Source organism: Juglans regia, chromosome 2 (genome assembly GCF_001411555.2).
Source record: "Juglans regia cultivar Chandler chromosome 2, Walnut 2.0, whole genome shotgun sequence".
Lineage (NCBI taxonomy): Eukaryota > Viridiplantae > Streptophyta > Magnoliopsida > Fagales > Juglandaceae > Juglans > Juglans regia.
The window spans coordinates 34,696,352-34,713,890 of NC_049902.1; the positions used below are offsets into that span (position 1 = coordinate 34,696,352).

Sequence of the window (17,539 nt, forward strand, 5' to 3'; positions counted from 1 at the left end):
GTCTACTCTCCTAACCGGTCTCCACACGAGGCGCGTTTTCCCCCTTTCCCACTATGGGCCTTCTGGGCCAGCCTGGCTCATGCCTTCTGGGCGACTGGGGCCAGTTCACTTCCGTCCAACCTAGACCCAGGGAATTACTCTTCTCATAGTACTAATGGATCAACACAGTTCCTTTTTCACTATTTAAGGATTCGACTATATATATATATAGACTAATTCACGAGAGCTTACATATATATATATATATATATATATATATGGAATATATATAACATTGAGTACTACGTACACGTACTCTAAAATTTGATAAAAAAAAAATGTCTCCTTCTAAACAAGCTGAAATAAGATTTTCTCGGGTAGCCTCCTCCTCTAGAAATTAAGGCATTCTGTTTTACTAGAAAAAGCAGTAAGATTTATATATATTTAAAAAAATCAGTAAGATTAATTTATATATATTTGTTACAAATTAACTTAAGGAAAGAGATAAATGGCAAATTAATAACCGTTGAGAATCTACGTCCACAATGCTCGCCAAGTGTCGAGATCGGTAAGGCCAAAAGTTTAGAAGATAAGTACTAGGTAGTTTGGATGTTGAGTTGAGTTGAGTTGAGTTGAGTTGAGATGATAAAATATTAATAAAATATTATTTTTTAATATTATTATTATTTTGAGATTTGAAAAAGTTGAATTATTTATTATATTTTGTATTAGAATTTAAAAAAATTATAATGATGAGTTGAGATGAGTTGAGAGTAATTTACTAACCAAATAATCGAATATTACTCTAAGATGCCAAAGAACTTTTTCCTGGCTTTCAGATAGATATGCTTTGACGGCTTATGTATCATTTGGTTCTTTACTTGCACGTGTAGTCAAACTCATAATTAGATATCACTTGTAATTTTCTGTTACTTGTTTTAATTAATATAAACTACTACTACTATTCATTATGACTTTCATTCGTATAAGTTATTGCCTAGTAATTAATTGGACAACCTCATAATTTGCGTGTATCCAAAGATTACGATCCAACAACCTTATCCATTAGAATTAGTGGGCTAGCTAGCTGTTTTTGTTGTTTCTGATCATGATCGAATATCAAAAGCAAAAAGAATCTGAAAATAACATCGGATTTTAAGTACTTTTGAAGCGCAGAGCCTTATAATTTCAAAATTCTTAACTTTATACAACGTCATAATAATTATATTATGTCTAGATCAATAAAATAATATGATTTATAAAGTGTAGCTAGATAATTATTAGTAGAATATACTAACATAAATGATTTCTTCTATTAATCCAAGATATATAGATAAGTAGTACGTACGTACGTACGTAGAATCTTTCTAATTAAATAGGATTGCTTGCTTTAAAGATGCTTAATTCATCTTTCCAAATGTTTCTAAGCTTGCGAGTCCAACACTTGAAGAATATAAGAAAAATAAGCATATATGTTTGATTATTTACGACGAAAATATATTATATTTTGTAGAAAATAATCATTTTTGTAGAAAATAACTGATCACAAATAAATAATTTTCTTTCAGCAGCAACATTTTGATCTTTTATCGGCATCGCCTAATTCAACTTAAGTAATGCAAAACAACGGTAATCTCTCGTCTTAGGTTGAGTTGTTCATTATTAGCGTGCACGTACATTAATCATGTCATGCTTTCATGTGAACGTACTTAACACTACATGATGATCTGATCTTGATGATTATAAGTCTTTATATAATTGTATGATTATCCAAATGAATACGAATCCATGAAAAATATTTATTAATTTAATTAGCTATATGGTGATAAGATGCATGCAAGCACTATCATGTATAATGAAAGTCAACATTATTGGGTAGGAATTGTACCCACTACTTTTCCAAAAGGAACATATATAAAATAATCTTTGAAAACAGCCTCATCTTTTGCCACTTACAATAATTAGCATATAATACCGCATGCATGCCCACTTTCTTTACAAAAAGTGACAACAAAGTGAAAGACTAAACATCAATAATAAAAGTGGGCAGATAGATCATGACAAAGATCACCATCCAAGTTGGTTGCAACAATTAGAATCATGCAGAAAAGTGTTCCAATTTTGTCCCATGACCCGATGATTTGGGAGCATGATCGACATCATGTGTCCTTAATCAATTTTCATATAACTTTACTTGGATTAGCTAGCTAGTACTCATCATGGATCGAGCCAGCGGTCCTACTTGCAGTCGCATGCAGATCATCTAGACACCAAAGAGCATTTTGCTTCGTACGTGTTCTCACTCACTCATGATCTTATTATATATTATTATTATTAATTTCAGTTAACGGGGTACGTACGGTATATAGATATATGTCACAAGTTTAATTCAGCGGTACAAAGAGGTAATGCGAACGCGCGTATTTTCTATTAAGAAAAAGAAAAAACAGGACTGGTCGCTATTAGCAACAATAATAATATTATTATCGCATTGAAAGAGTAGCATTCCAGCGCGGTTGTCTCTTGACCGAAAGAAAAATCTTCGGCTCGCTTTTATATCTTTTTTTTTTTTCATCTTTTCCTTACGAGGAAAAAAGTGGGTGGCACCATTTTTTTTTTTTTTTTCTTTTTGAATCTTTATGCAAAGAGAACAGAAACGACAATATATATATAGCGACCTATCTTGTGGCTACTACTAACGCATGCACTTACGTCATAGATCAGCGTTAATGTCTGAAACATCGACATCGAACCGACCTAAAGGGGAAAAACGTTTGCAATAAGTAAAATGATATTTGTATCTGTGAAATGTATAAATATTATATAATTTTTTTTAAAATATATATATAATTCATGTCAAAAATATTATACCACGTTTATATATTCTATAGCATTACTCATAAATTTAATATATTTTCTATCGCCATATTTTAGATGATTTATTAAGTAAGATCTACGTATATATTGTCATGCATGATGTCGTTCCACCGGATTCGCTCCGCCATTTGTTGCAGAGTTCTTTGCTCATGATTTTTACATCATACATACGTTAAAAAAAATAGATATGTAATATAAGAATGATTTTTTTTTTTTTTTTTGCCATATATTCACAGCCTTGTCTTTCGGTAGGAATTAATCCAAGAAAAAGCGTGACTCACACGTGACCATTTGGTGGCCTAGACTTCCACAGCGTCCATGAATTTTTTTTTATTTTTTTTAAATACTGTACACACGTCACAAATTCATTCAAAGGGATTGGATGCTTTACGACTGTTTCACCACCTCATACGTCATTCACTTATGACATGTTTGATGAGCTGTTAGTTTGACTCGACATTTGATGCATGCCAGAGGGCCAGATCAGGAATAATGGCAAAAAAATTCTCTCCATTTTGGTTAACGAAAATGATTTTTTTTTTAACCTAAATTATAAATTTATCTAATTTTTTTAAAAAAATTATATCGAATTTACATATTTTAAGATAAGACTGTAAATATTATTTTTTAATATAAATTAATCAGATGTGCTCCTTTTTAGGATAAAGAGATCAATTTATTATTTTTACCATAATCAATCTAATTGTTTGTTAACATAAAATATTTAGGGAGCCTTTCATTGGGTGTAGGCAGATCAAAGGTCTTACAATATTTATTATCGTATATGTGAGTCTCTCATATGATATTAAATGTTAAATAAGTTTTAATTATCCTGCTATTTAATTATTATTTACAAGAGAAAAAGTATTCCACGGTTCCAAAGTGGTGGCACACTAAAATTGGGCTCTCAGATCTGCTGAGCCTGTCATACTTAGACGGGCATAATGAATGGATATCGGCCCATATCATGCAAGACCCAACTTATTGCTTTATCCATTAAAGCCACTTACCATGTTCCGGCCTGTCGAGTAATATTGTATTTATTCTGAAGAATAAAGCTAGAGCTCCCACTGGAACTCTCGCTAGATTCTAAGTTCTAATATGTATTTTATTATGTATTTTTTTAATTTTTTTATATAGATTTTTTTAATAATTTTAAATATTTTGAAAAAATAAAAAATTTTATAATATTATTAAAAAATAATTTCTTAATCACGAAGTAAAATAAAATTTCTTGATTAAGGAAATATTTTTTAATGATTTTTTTTTTACATATATAACCCAAACAAACATCCATGACATGATCATATTATATATAGAAATACTTTAAAAAGAAAGAAATCTCACAAAAATAAATCTATAAATTAATATAATTTCATAAGATACAGTTGATCTACTTTATAATATAACGTATCATATTAAGTCACATCAATTTAAAAATTTATTTTTATAAAATCTTTTAATTTGTACATGATGGCTGTAGCACTACTCTATTATATATATATTAATCTAGCTAGTTAATTGTTTTGGGTAAGTAGTACAAAGATTGGGCCATCTTTTAACATTTGGGATTTATATTATTATATGACATGCTAGCTAGGTAGGTAGGTAGTAGATACGTAAGTACCCAGGCGTGTAACTCAGATTGCGGCTCTATGCCACAAGAACAATGTCATGTACATAAAAGCCTTTATACAGCTTTTAGCTCTAATGAGAAACAGTACCATTGAGATTAATAATCCTATAGATAATTTTGGTATTGTACAAACGAAGCTACGTACGTACATGACATCAACCATGCATATCTTTAATTTTGACAATTTGATGGTTTTATTAATGCAATAACGTGCACCAGTACTACTGACCAGGAACCAATATTAAAATACAAAGATCCAAAATCACAATCCATTATTCAATTATTAACTACTAATTACTTTACCATGCACCGCAATAGAATTGCGGCCTGCCGCGTGCATGGCACGGTTACGTTTAGGAAATTATGTGTATTTTTCGACAATTTAATTTATATATCACGGAGATTCATGGAGACGCAAGCTGCAGTTGATCGTGATTGCGACAGTTATAAAAGCGAATGAGAACAAGAGAAATCTGATCAAGACATGCATGGATTTCAGAAGTGGCGGTTTGGAGCGAGCCGGCCTCTCACATTACATGAACGTTTTTTGTTGGAAAATTTAGTTCACAGTATATATATAATAGTACGTACGTACCCAACTAGCTAGCTTGTAATTTCGTGTGACAAATGGAATCTCATGTCTGCCAACAGACCCAACAAGTGGCGATCACATGTATGGATCATGCAACTGTTACTTTTGTCTAAATTTGTTAAGAGCTTAATTATATTATATAATTTATAATTAGAATGCATGATCATGAAACTTGTTCATAGCTTGCTCATGAATTAATTAAGAACCCCCCAGCCTCTGGAAAAGGAGAAAATTAATTAATTAAGCAAGTCATCATGTCGTGGCAGAATAACAGCGCGATCCATCTGAACATGAATAAGATCATCTCATGATCAAGTACTGAAAGACATAGACTCTAATTAATCTGCAGGACGAAAGAAAGTTGAATGAAATAACAATATTTTCCGATAATTGTAAATGTCAATGACAATTACGTACAACACTACTACCGTCCACATGTGTAAATTATAAAAAAGTAAATTTTCCCACATTAATTATGCAGTACTTGACATGTATTCTATGAAAATTAATGAAACCAGACGAGATGTTTTCATTGTGCGTGCTAGCTTATTCTCATGTTCATGGATAATAGAATCCAACATAATCCATATATTTATTACTCAATCTGCATATATATATATATATATATATATGTGTGTGTGTGTGTGTGTGTGGATGATGCATGCAGTCCATCGTTAATTAATTTCTGAATGGTAGTACCAGAGATGATCCCGTATATAGGTCACTGTACCTACTACCAAGTTTGTAAAAGTAGTACTACTCTTGTAATAGATTATAAATACTCCATGGGCAAGCAGCGTCTAATTTTGGTGAGAAAACATCGAGCAAAGTAGAGGCCGAATGCTGAGATATTTTTCTTGTTCAAAATATATGTTAATTAATTAGTTACATATTGCTCTGTTTCATCAAACATAAGGCCTTGTTAATTCGTTTTAATTCATTATATATATATATATGAACATTGATCAAAACCCAACCATATATATTCATATATATATATATATATATGAGTGATGATGCTAATATAGTTTTAAGGTGTGCAAATTGTTCTAAATAAAAAAAAAATAAAAAGATGCGCAAGTTTTGCACACTTAAAAAAATGGGACTCACCATTAAAAATAAGTTTTTATATGTGGATCCAAAATTTATTCATTTTTTTAAAATAAATGTGCAAACCATTCATTCAAATCGTTCTACATCTCTTCTACAGAATCAATGTAAAGAATGGAGGATGCGATTTCTTTGGACAAAGCATTAAGCAACAAAAAAAGAATAACAATATTGCATCGAATCCAAGCATGATACATATATAGGATCACTTTCAAAAGGTTTGGGCAAAACACCATCAACAAAACAGAGTTTATTTTTGGCAATAAGGGCCATGGACATAGATCGGTTCCATGTGCGAAAATTATCACCAGTGAGGGGTTGGGAGACGAGCATCGCGCCAGGATGTTCTTCACTCTGAAGATAGTATGGATTCAAATAATCCACAGAAGAAGGAGGAGCGGAAGACGTTTCTGAAGTTGGATTGGTCATGACGGCACAACAGTGGGCTAGGGTTAGGGTTTCATCACAACTAATACCATATTGATATATAAGAGGAAGATCGAGAGAGAGAAACTAAAAAAGAGAATTGTGAAATATCTAATTATATTAAATGAATAATATTTACAGACAGTATTTATAGGGAATAGAAAATAAAGTAAAGAGCATTGTAGCTGCACGTGAGTGTAGGTAAGCGAGAATTAAAAAATTAATACAATATATGCTAATAGGCTTTGCACACATATCATATATAAATATATATATATTGATTTGATATGATCTCTTTTTATGGTCTCAATTAACGCTCATGCACGCAACGCACATGCTTTGCAAAGATCAGATTAATATTGACATTTTTTCGAAAGCTACCAGCATCCATCAGCTTCTACGTACATTTCTCAATGGTGATTATTATATATATATACAGGATTTTATATATGCTCCATACCAAACGAAAACTACATTTTATGCTCAAGGCGATTAGCTTAATGTACAATGAATTTTGAAAGGCTGAGTTTCGACCTAATTATAAGTTTGCAATGTTTTATTCTTTACTAATTAATAAGGTTGAAACTCATACACGTATATATAAATTAATACAAAAAACGCGCGCAAAACTACAAACTAAAGAAAACAAAAAAAGATCAGTGGTGCATGCATGGGTTCGACCCAATCTGTGTACCCCGATCGAATGGCCCCCCGGCCACGTACATGATCCTGATTCAGTAGTACTTATTCCACCTCAATGTCTAATCAGGTCGTTGGGAAGAATTACTTACATTTATTAGATAATTAATGTTGAAACTTTCTTTTAGCACATAAAATAGAAATTAATTCGGTGGGTGAGATATTACTCACGATCATATATATACAATTAGTATGATCATTTTTGGAAACAGTAATTTTAAATTTTTTGAGTCACGTTACTGTAGTACGTACTATTCTCGTCATGATTTTTTATTCTTTAAATATATAATCTTAAAACATTTCATAATCAAATCTAACCTGACGTTATAATATTATTTGTTTGTTACTTTTATTTTACCGGCCGGCCGGCCCGATATAAAACGTTCAGTTTTCGTTTCTATAAAAAACCATTAGGTTATCATGATCAATTTTCAAAATGATAAGTGTGTGCAAATATATATATATATATATATATACATATAAAAACAGTACTACAATTATAAAGTAATTTTTATAAAATTATAAAAATAAATTTATAAACTAACGCCCGTGAGTTTAAATCATGATACATTACATATCTATTTTACAATATAAGCATCAAGTTACATTAATTTATAAATTTATTTTTATAAAATTTATTTATGATTAAAATATTTCTTTCTACAAAAAAAAATAATGACCTTTGAATTCTCCAAGTTTTCTTCCTATTTAGCTACGGCATCCTCCACTCTGCAGCTTATTATATGTCACTAAATTACTATTAATTAAATTAATTATCTAATTATAGTTGAAAATATTAAATAAAAAAATATTAAATTGCAAAAGAGATTTTCATTTAAGAGTCTTTAATCATTCTAAAACTTTTTTCTTTCCCTAAAATGAATTCATGAAGTTGATTGAATTTTAAAGAAAATTAAATTAAGAGCCTAAATATAACTTATTCATGATGTTCTTGATCATCATGGACATAATTGATTTCGTCGCTTTCCGGTACTACTCGATCAAAGCCTGCGACCTTTTCGACTATTACGACGTACATTGAAAAAAAAATAAACTAAAAAAATAGAAGTACTAACTAAATTACATATAATATTTTGTTGCTGATTAAACTTATAATTGGTTATATATTTATTAATCGCACAAGCTGACGACTACTGATATATATAAATATAATTAAAATAAAGAGGGACAATTGGCCTGCAAAAAAAAAAATAATAATAATATTTTATATGCCGAGTTATAATTTGCGATAATAAGTAATAACTATTTGTAATATATATATACAGTACTGGAGATTGGATGTGCCATGGAATATATTCGCCCGTAAAAGGATAAAGATTCTGATTGAAGGATATTAATGTATGTACGTTGAGGGTGGCGGCGGCCACCAGATGGTACGAAATAGACTTGTAAGAAATACTGACTCCTATACCTCTCATCATCTGGTCGATTATATTAATATATATATATATATATATATATATATATGGATCCACAAAATTAAATTAACCTTAATTTAACCTTCTGATCATTCAGGACGTGCAGTACGTACTGTCTGTTTGGAAATCAGCATTAAAATAATATTTATATTCGTAAAATGTGTAAGTTGTATAATTTTAAAAAAAATAACTAAATAATATAAAATTTATATAAAAAAACAAATTTTTTAACACTAAATTTCAATTTTTTTTAAAATATTTATATAATATTTATATATTTCACGATTATATAACTTTTACGACGTCGCTCAAATTAACTCATTTGAGAATCTGTTTGTGCTGGTTCTTAATGGAAGGTGACACGGAGAAAAGGACAAGTACTTCTTATATTCTTTACTAGACATCCAATATTGACCATCAATTTGTAGCCGCCCCGGTTGCATCCTCGATCGATCATCAAGTTTTTATGACATACAACAGGATCTTAATAATTTATTTACTACTCCTTGATGATCAGAAGTGGCTAAAAGCTAGCCATTGCCATCCCCCCCCCAAAAAAAAAAAATACATATATATATATAGGAGATGAAATTAAGCAAAATTAAACATTATTATTAGAAAATATTAGATATAATTAATTAGAAAAATTCAAATATATAATAAGTGGCTAAAAGCCATGAATTGATCTATATATCGATATATGCATGAGTACGTACTACTCTGGCCAGATCAATGACTGATCTCATGGTATATAGCCTCGGGTGGCATAAATGGATGGGGTTTCTAGAGATTAATTGGTGGTATTTGCACAACAAAAGCATGACATCTGAAACGTAAAGTTTGTTCCCACCCCACACTTATATGTCCCTTGTATCACTTCCTTGTCTTGTGTGGGTGGGTTGTGGCCCCCCAGATGACCCCTCACCCACGTGTCAACCCATCCAACATTTGTAACCTACACGTGTCACGTTCACAACGGCCTAAATTTCAGTTCTCGTCATCGTCAGGTAGCCATCAATGCATCACCTCCATATCACTCACATTCATTTGCCAACCACCCCATTTCTTTACTCTACCAATGCAGTTATCTAAATGACTAATCTACTTCTGATACCATGACGTGGCGCGCAATCGTTCATTGTTTAGAAAACCGTATCCAGAGTGCATATGTACGTAACCCTTACCCATGCATCCACAGTATATAGTCTGTCCTCTTCTCCTTTGCCCATTTAAAAGATGGCCTTTGCAACTCATGTGCAACAGTCTTTGAACAATCATCCATCTCACAAGGCTCTCTTAATTTCTCCGTTATGTTCTTCTCCGATCATATGCCCTCCCTCGGTACTCAAGCCCGCAAAGGTTTGAAATACTAAGACGTTGCTAGCTATTGCTTAAAATTGTGTGAGCCATGGAGACCAGTACTGACTTATCCAACGTCTCGCAACAGCCAAACCTCCCGCCGGGTTTCCGATTCCACCCCACAGATGAAGAGCTCGTGGTTCACTACCTCAAGAAAAAGACCATCTCAGCTCCCCTTCCAATTGCAATAATCGCTGAAGTTGATCTTTACAAGTTTGATCCCTGGGAACTTCCAGGTACAATAATATCTATATATATATATGAGTTGATCCAATTAATTAATTAAAGCTATAATTAAAAACGATAAAATTTTGCATTTTTTTGTCTAAATTTTTCATGGGTTGTAGTATATATCGCAGTTAAGTCTTAGGTTTATATATATAGTCATGTTGTCTCAGCTAAGGCTACGTTTGGCGAGCAAGAGTGGTATTTTTTCAGTCCCAGGGACCGGAAGTACCCGAACGGGGCTAGACCGAACAGGACGGCAACATCTGGGTATTGGAAGGCAACAGGAACAGACAAGCCTGTGATAAGATCGGGGAGTAATCAAAAGGTTGGTGTAAAAAAAGCCCTAGTGTTCTATGGAGGGAAGCCCCCCAAAGGGATCAAGACCAATTGGATCATGCATGAGTACCGGCTTGCCGATAACAAGGCTTGTAATAAGCCTCCTGGGTGTCATGACTTAGGCAACAAGAAAAACTCATTGAGGGTAATTTTCCAATTGTAGTTTTGAGTTTTTTTTTTAATTTTTTTTGTGGTGATAGATATATAATGATCATTGAGGATATTTTCTGAAAAACGCAGATCAAATATTTGAAATATTGGTGATGATTTAATTGTTTGTTGTTTAGCTCGATGATTGGGTCCTATGTCGAATCTACAAAAAGAACAACACCCAAAGACCGATGATGGATCATCAGGAAAGGGAGGATTCGATGGCTGACATGATTGGACCCATACCACCACCTTCAAATTCAATAGCAGTGGGCCAACAACATCATCTTGTGAAACTGCAACTTGCAAATGCGGCCGCAAACTACGGTCCCCTCGAAAATTACCAGAATACGTTTGAAGGAATAGTAAACGGTGATCATGATATTAACTCTGCTAGCGCTATGTGCCGGTTTGCCTCTTCAAGTACTACTTCCAAGCCAAGTGAGCTGCCCATGGTAACCCCGAGCAGCTTCCCTCTGAAACGGACACTCCCTTCCTTGTACTGGAATGATGATGACGCAACAGGATCTTCATCGAGCAAGAAATCAATGCACTTGGATGATGGTGATCTTGAAAGCGCAGCAAGTGGGAATCCATCTACTTCTATTGCCGCTCTGCTTAGCCAGCTCCCACAGAATCCTTCATTGCACCAACAGGTGATGCTGGGGTCTATTATTGGAGAAAGCATTTTTCGGGCACCTTGCAGTCAGCTCCCTGGATTGAATTGGTATTCTTAATTATATTAATCGACTACTGGGTTATTATATGATGGCAAATCATGTATGTATATATGCATAAGTAGAATTGTCATGAAGCTAAAGACTACATATATACATACAGATCAGCTTAATTCCCATGTGGATTGCCAGCAGTCTATATATGTAATCCACCTCTGCTGATCAAATTGTGAGTGTTGGATTTGGATCACATTGGGTACTGTGATTTTGGCTGCTAGCTACCAGGACTAGCCTACGCAAAGACTTCTGAAATGGCCTCGGAAGTCTTCTGAATCATGTAAAAGATAGTTTCAATTTCAGGTGAGGCCTTGTATTAATTGTCATAGAGTTTCTACGTGTTCTATAGATGTACATAATATATATATATATATATATATATATAGTTGGTTATTTTATTTAGAGATGCAAAGAAAAAAAAAAAAGAGAGATGCTATCTTAATTTTAATGCAGATAAAAATAAAACGCTATAATAATATCCTTGGTGGTACTGTTGTTGTATGTATGTCTGCATATGTATATTTAGAGAGAGATCAGATCGAGAAAGAGAGATCAATATTCCTATTGCAGAAATTCATGAATAATGCTAGCTCATGTACATGATGCATTTAATTTGTGGAGAGATAAATATAATGATTATGGTTTGTGATTGACGTATGATAATGTGTGTTGATCGTGATCATTCACTAGGATTGTGGCCAAGTTTTGCTAGCTTTGTGGTTGTACATAAAAGTAGTACGTACGTCAGTGCTTAATTGGTTTTTGGCTTGATCTGTATATCATGTGCCAGTTCTTGCTGTCAGTAGTTACTACATAAACCCAGGAAGGTAAGAGATCTTTTTTCTTTCGATTATCTTTATATTTCTTTCCATGCACCCAGGTCTGTGGGGAATCTTGTAAGGGAGAATCATCATGTGCATTGTAATTTATATTCCCTTGCAGTTTTGTGCATGATAGGACTATATATTCTGATGATATATGCAGGTTAATACGTACTAGCTTGTCTTTCAACTCCAAGAAGATCATCAATAATAATTCATTTATTTAAAATGATAATTAATAGATCAAATATCACAAAAATCATTAATATGATTGGCATATATTACATCACAATGATTAATTGTAAGAAAAGGATAATATAGTACATGAATGATGAACTTGTTCACCAATGTGAAGGATGCACATATATAGCTTTTAATCCCATGCTAAGCGATTAATTAATTGTTTATATAAACCATCATGTATGTACGTGTGTGTATTATAATTTGTATGTAACATATATTATCAACATATTCCTGGTACTGATCAGGCGGCCAGGATGCATCTGTTTTCATGTTTGTGACGAAAATCTCGCAAACCTAATTGCTTAAGAGTGAGAGAGAGAGAGAGAGAGGACCAATTGTTTTTTTTTTTTGTAAGAACGATCGCTTACATGTTTATAATTTGTTTGAAAATTATAATCAATATATAGATCATATTATATATAGATGGTATATGATCATGGATACATCATGTCAAGTAATTAGTGTTTTGTTTGGAGTCAATTATAATTAGCAGTTAATTAATTAGAAAGAACTAATCCTTGATAAAGTGATCTCCATTACTCTATATAGTTTTTATACAAAGAGCCATTAATTAAGAGGTAATGCGACGTACGTACGTCATATAATAATATCTTCGAATTAAGATGAAATTTTCAAGAGAAAATGAAGGTTAATCAGAACTTCTTATATATTATCATGTAATTGTCATTTTCTTCATCGCACTGATAAGACGTAGCTAAGTATGTTCCATGTCCATTGAGGTGTCACATAATGACAGGAAGAGGCCAGCTTTCTTAATTTCTTGCTGACTTTTATGGGACCATGCATTAATCTCACTATCATCTAAAGGAATCATTATCTTAAAACCACACGAATTAAATAGGCCAGCCTTTAATTGCATTCCGTTCTTAGGAAAGAGTACAAATCAACTTTATAAATCTTTATCTTTCCATGTATTCAATTTCGGAATAGATATATATATATATATATATATATATATATATATATATATATCAAAGCGATATTGAAAATAATGCGCAAGATATTATCTCTATATATCCACTTTTAGAATGATGCTTATGCGAATTAATCCTAGCTAATAATTCAATGCTTAAAATCTGCGTACTGGTACACATTAAAAGATGTATATATTTTTTTCCCGGGTCGATTTAGATATATACCAATACTAGTATACGTGCAAATTAATATATATGATACATTTTTTTCCTTCTTCTCTATTTAGATACGCGCGACCAATACAAGTTGCATATATACGTGTAGGAATACGTAACGACACGCGTATGCTCCACTAAGAGATTAAAATAAATAAATAAAAAACCACGTACAAACATTAGAATAATTGACGCACTACTTAATTCCTTGATCTATTCTTGGTTTAATCCCTTTCATGCCCATGATCTGATCATAACAATCAAAAAGCAATTAAGAAGTTGAGTTGCAGTTGTGTGTGTGTGTGAGAGAGAGAGAGAGAGAGGCCGCTAAATCAAAGTAGTCATCCTGTTGTAATGGTGTGGAGTTCGAACCTGATTCTTCCATTTGAAAACTAGTTGATCTTTATATGCCATCTGATCTGGCTTCATTTTCATCAGCACAAAAGAATGGAGTTTTCATTGATGAGCTCTTATCTATAAAGCTTAAAACAAAAATTGGGACCCATATTGCATAATTTAATCGGGTAAAAAAAAAAAAAAGTGTCAAGTGGCATATAAAAAAATCCATGTTTGGGACTGATCGACGTTTTGTAGGTTCTTGGACACAAGCTGATGGTTGAAACCAACAATAATTGCATTTGGTATGCATGGTTCAGAATATTTTGGAATTAAGAATTTATAATTCTGCATTTATTCTACAAAAATAAGGACTTCATGACTATTGGGATTTTTTTTTTTTTTTTTACATTTAAAAGATCAGTTTAATTCATGTGATTAAAATCAATAAAATTGATGTACTGTCATCTTCTTAAAAAAAAATTATGACTTACAGAAATGTATTGGCATTGGGAATAGAACTGTTATGACCTTCAGTTCGAACATCTTTCCTTTGATACTAATGCTTATTTGAAATGGAACATTCTATACACTATACTATCATCTCACTCTCATTTCATTAAGTAAGATATGACATATTTATCACTATTAAATAATAATTTATTACATACTTAGTATAATCAAAATAAGATAAAAGTATAGTATATAATATTATTCATTTGAAATATAGACAAGATTAATTAAGGTTATTCCAAAACAAGTAGTTATTATATCAAAAACAAACGCAGATGCAAATGGGCTCAATTTGGCAGATACCATTGATATCTAAAGTGGGCCCTTTTTTTGTTTTAAATAGTAAATATCAAAGGGGGTTTAGATGGCTGGCCCTCATAAAATTATTGGCCTCCTCGTATTGTTTTTCTCATTTATCCAGCTTGGAAAATTTACGCGCATGCATACACACAAACACAATGGAACAAAAGGAACAAACTAAACAGTCCCATCTTACTATGCCACAAACCTCATGTTTTTCATCTTAACAATAAGTAGTTCTTGAATACTTGAAAGGAAAATGATAGAGCTATCGAGAGTTGGGTCCCGACATGAATCTCGACACTTTTTTATTTTTATTTAGTGATTAAGAATGTGTTTTTAATAATATTGTAATTTTATAAATAAAAGTATTTAAAAATATAAAAAAATCTATAAAATAAATAAAAAGAGGATTTGGCCTTCTCGAGACCCATCCTTGGACTACACCCTCAAAGGGTACTTGTAGCCCTACTCTACTTGATAAACGTCCACACTTTCTTATCCGTTTTTTCGAAATAATTACATTTTTCGTTCATAAGTTATTGCAACTTCTTTGGTATAAATTGACACTTCTGGTAAAACGGAACTTAGTGGTGGTTTAGGAGGTAAATCGACACTCGTTCTAATTAACGAGCTATCTACTTATAAAGTCGGTGGGTAATATTGGATGGGGCCTCAAAGCCCAAAGGGCAACCTGGAGCTTGCTGGCTGTAGTGGTATTATTTGAGATCATTGTGCCCAATTTATACATGGATTATCTATTTATTTAGAGGTTGATACAAATATTTTTTCAGAAATTTTTGCAGTTAAAAGCTTATCTTTCTTTGTATTACGAGCTTGATTTTTATGATGTCATTGTTGGGTCAGATCCATTGTTGATAGTTAATTGGTATAGAAATAGAAAAAAATCCCTGCCGATATTTGAATATTTAGAAAGATATACTTGACTTTAACATGTTTATAAGCTGTTTTGATGTAAGCCATATATACAGAGAAAGTAATGAAGTGACAAACGGATTAGCTAATCTTGTAGCTTCAAGCTTCAAGTATTATTGATAAATCTAGTTTATGAAATTTTAGATGAAAATAGGTTTTTTGTATATTTGTTTTATTTCTGTTATAGATACTTTGGAACAGTTAATGTAAGTAGTATTTTTTTTTTCTTAAAATGAAAGGTTTTTGCAAGAATTTTGATTTTGAGATTTATGTAACTCTCAAAGATCTTACGCCAATTATAAAATGTATTCATCGTTATAAGAAAGAATTATTAATAAAATTAAGGTACCGTCTCTTTTAAAAAATATATATCTATATATAATATACTTTATTTGCTATCCACGTATCATATTTGATTTATAAAAAAATTTCATTTAAAAAATTTCATTGCAATTAAATCATGCCGACATTGATAGTACGTTATCACACTTGCTTTGTCAAAATAATTTTTGTTTTGAGAAATAATTTATAGAGGGATCGAGCGACAAGTCTTGGATGTTTCGTAGATCACATCCCAGTGGCCTGCAAGGTGACCCGGTCAGGGAGTGCGGCTTCCATACATTCAAACACCATTGGACTCCAATACCATCTTTCTTTCTTTCTTCCTTTCTTTCCAAGTCTTTGAACTGGTCAAACACTCCAAGCTTGCCCAACTTTTCTCAACGAAGAAAGTCCTGTTCTTCCAATCACTGAAAAGTTCCAAATTCGTCATTCATGACATATGCATTCAATTAAAATGACCCTAAATTCCGACACCATATAACTTGAGACTCGACCATTTTCATCTCAAATCTCGCTCAAATCAAAACCGCTTCTTCGATTAGTTCTTCTACAAGATGCAGAGCAGTACTCCTCAAAAACAAGCTACACAAAGTCCGGCACAACAAGTACTACCGGCGAGGACAGTGACGGGGAATCGGGGACGTAAGAACAACTATGTCTTAGCATCTCCTAGAGCCGGGCGGGCGGTTTGTACGTGTTCCAACCATCCTGGATCAGTCAGGTGTACCCGGCACGGTTACGCGGTGCCTGAAACGACGTCGAGGAGGCGTTTCGGGAGTAAAGAGGTCTTGGTCAGGAGGGCCTTGACGCCACCTACTCGTAGGTTGAGCCTTCGGTGGTGGAATTTCCGGCCAACGCCGAGTCGGCTCTCTAACATGTCTGTGGCTTAACTTGTGTTGATCCTCCTCAGGTTTGACTTGAGATAGATAGTTTGGGTGCCATCCATGCATGTTGGTTGCCGAACTTCTGATATGTACCGAAAAGCTTAGAAACAAAAAAGAGAGAGAGAGAGAGAAGATTGGGTATTGAAAAGTGTTGTCCTAGACTTTTAACTTCTTTGTAATTATCCAGAGGATTGAAGATATTTCTTTGTTAATATGTTGCCTTTTTATGACAAATTATCATCTCCGCCTTTCCCAGTACAGTACTCTAGAGGCATATCTCTCTGAATTGTTCTCTTTTTTCTGCATATTTTATTAATTGATAAACCCGTAGACAGATAAGGATTTAAACACCATGTAGCTAAATCATGATTTCTTTTCAAGTACTCAAGATATTCTCTTTGTAAAGTTAAACATAAAACTATAAAAATAAAAATATGAAACTATATGA

The 17,539-nt window shown here is 32.7% G+C and overlaps 2 protein-coding genes across 2 annotated transcripts; both read left to right on the forward strand.

The window, feature by feature from the left end:
- Positions 1-9,974: 9,974 nt before the first annotated feature.
- LOC109013713 (NAC transcription factor 56-like) lies at positions 9,975-11,891 on the forward strand. The gene is made up of 3 exons (XM_018995911.2): positions 9,975-10,353; positions 10,516-10,826; positions 10,969-11,891. Exons 1-3 carry the CDS (start codon positions 10,167-10,169, stop codon positions 11,566-11,568), a joined length of 1,098 nt encoding a protein of 365 aa, XP_018851456.1. The 5' UTR covers positions 9,975-10,166; the 3' UTR covers positions 11,569-11,891.
- Positions 11,892-16,547: 4,656 nt separating this feature from the next.
- Positions 16,548-17,214, forward strand: LOC109013721. Its single transcript, XM_018995919.2, has one exon. The coding sequence runs from the start codon at positions 16,762-16,764 to the stop codon at positions 17,095-17,097; it is 336 nt and encodes a 111-aa protein (XP_018851464.1). The 5' UTR covers positions 16,548-16,761; the 3' UTR covers positions 17,098-17,214.
- The last annotated feature ends 325 nt before the right edge of the window (positions 17,215-17,539 follow it).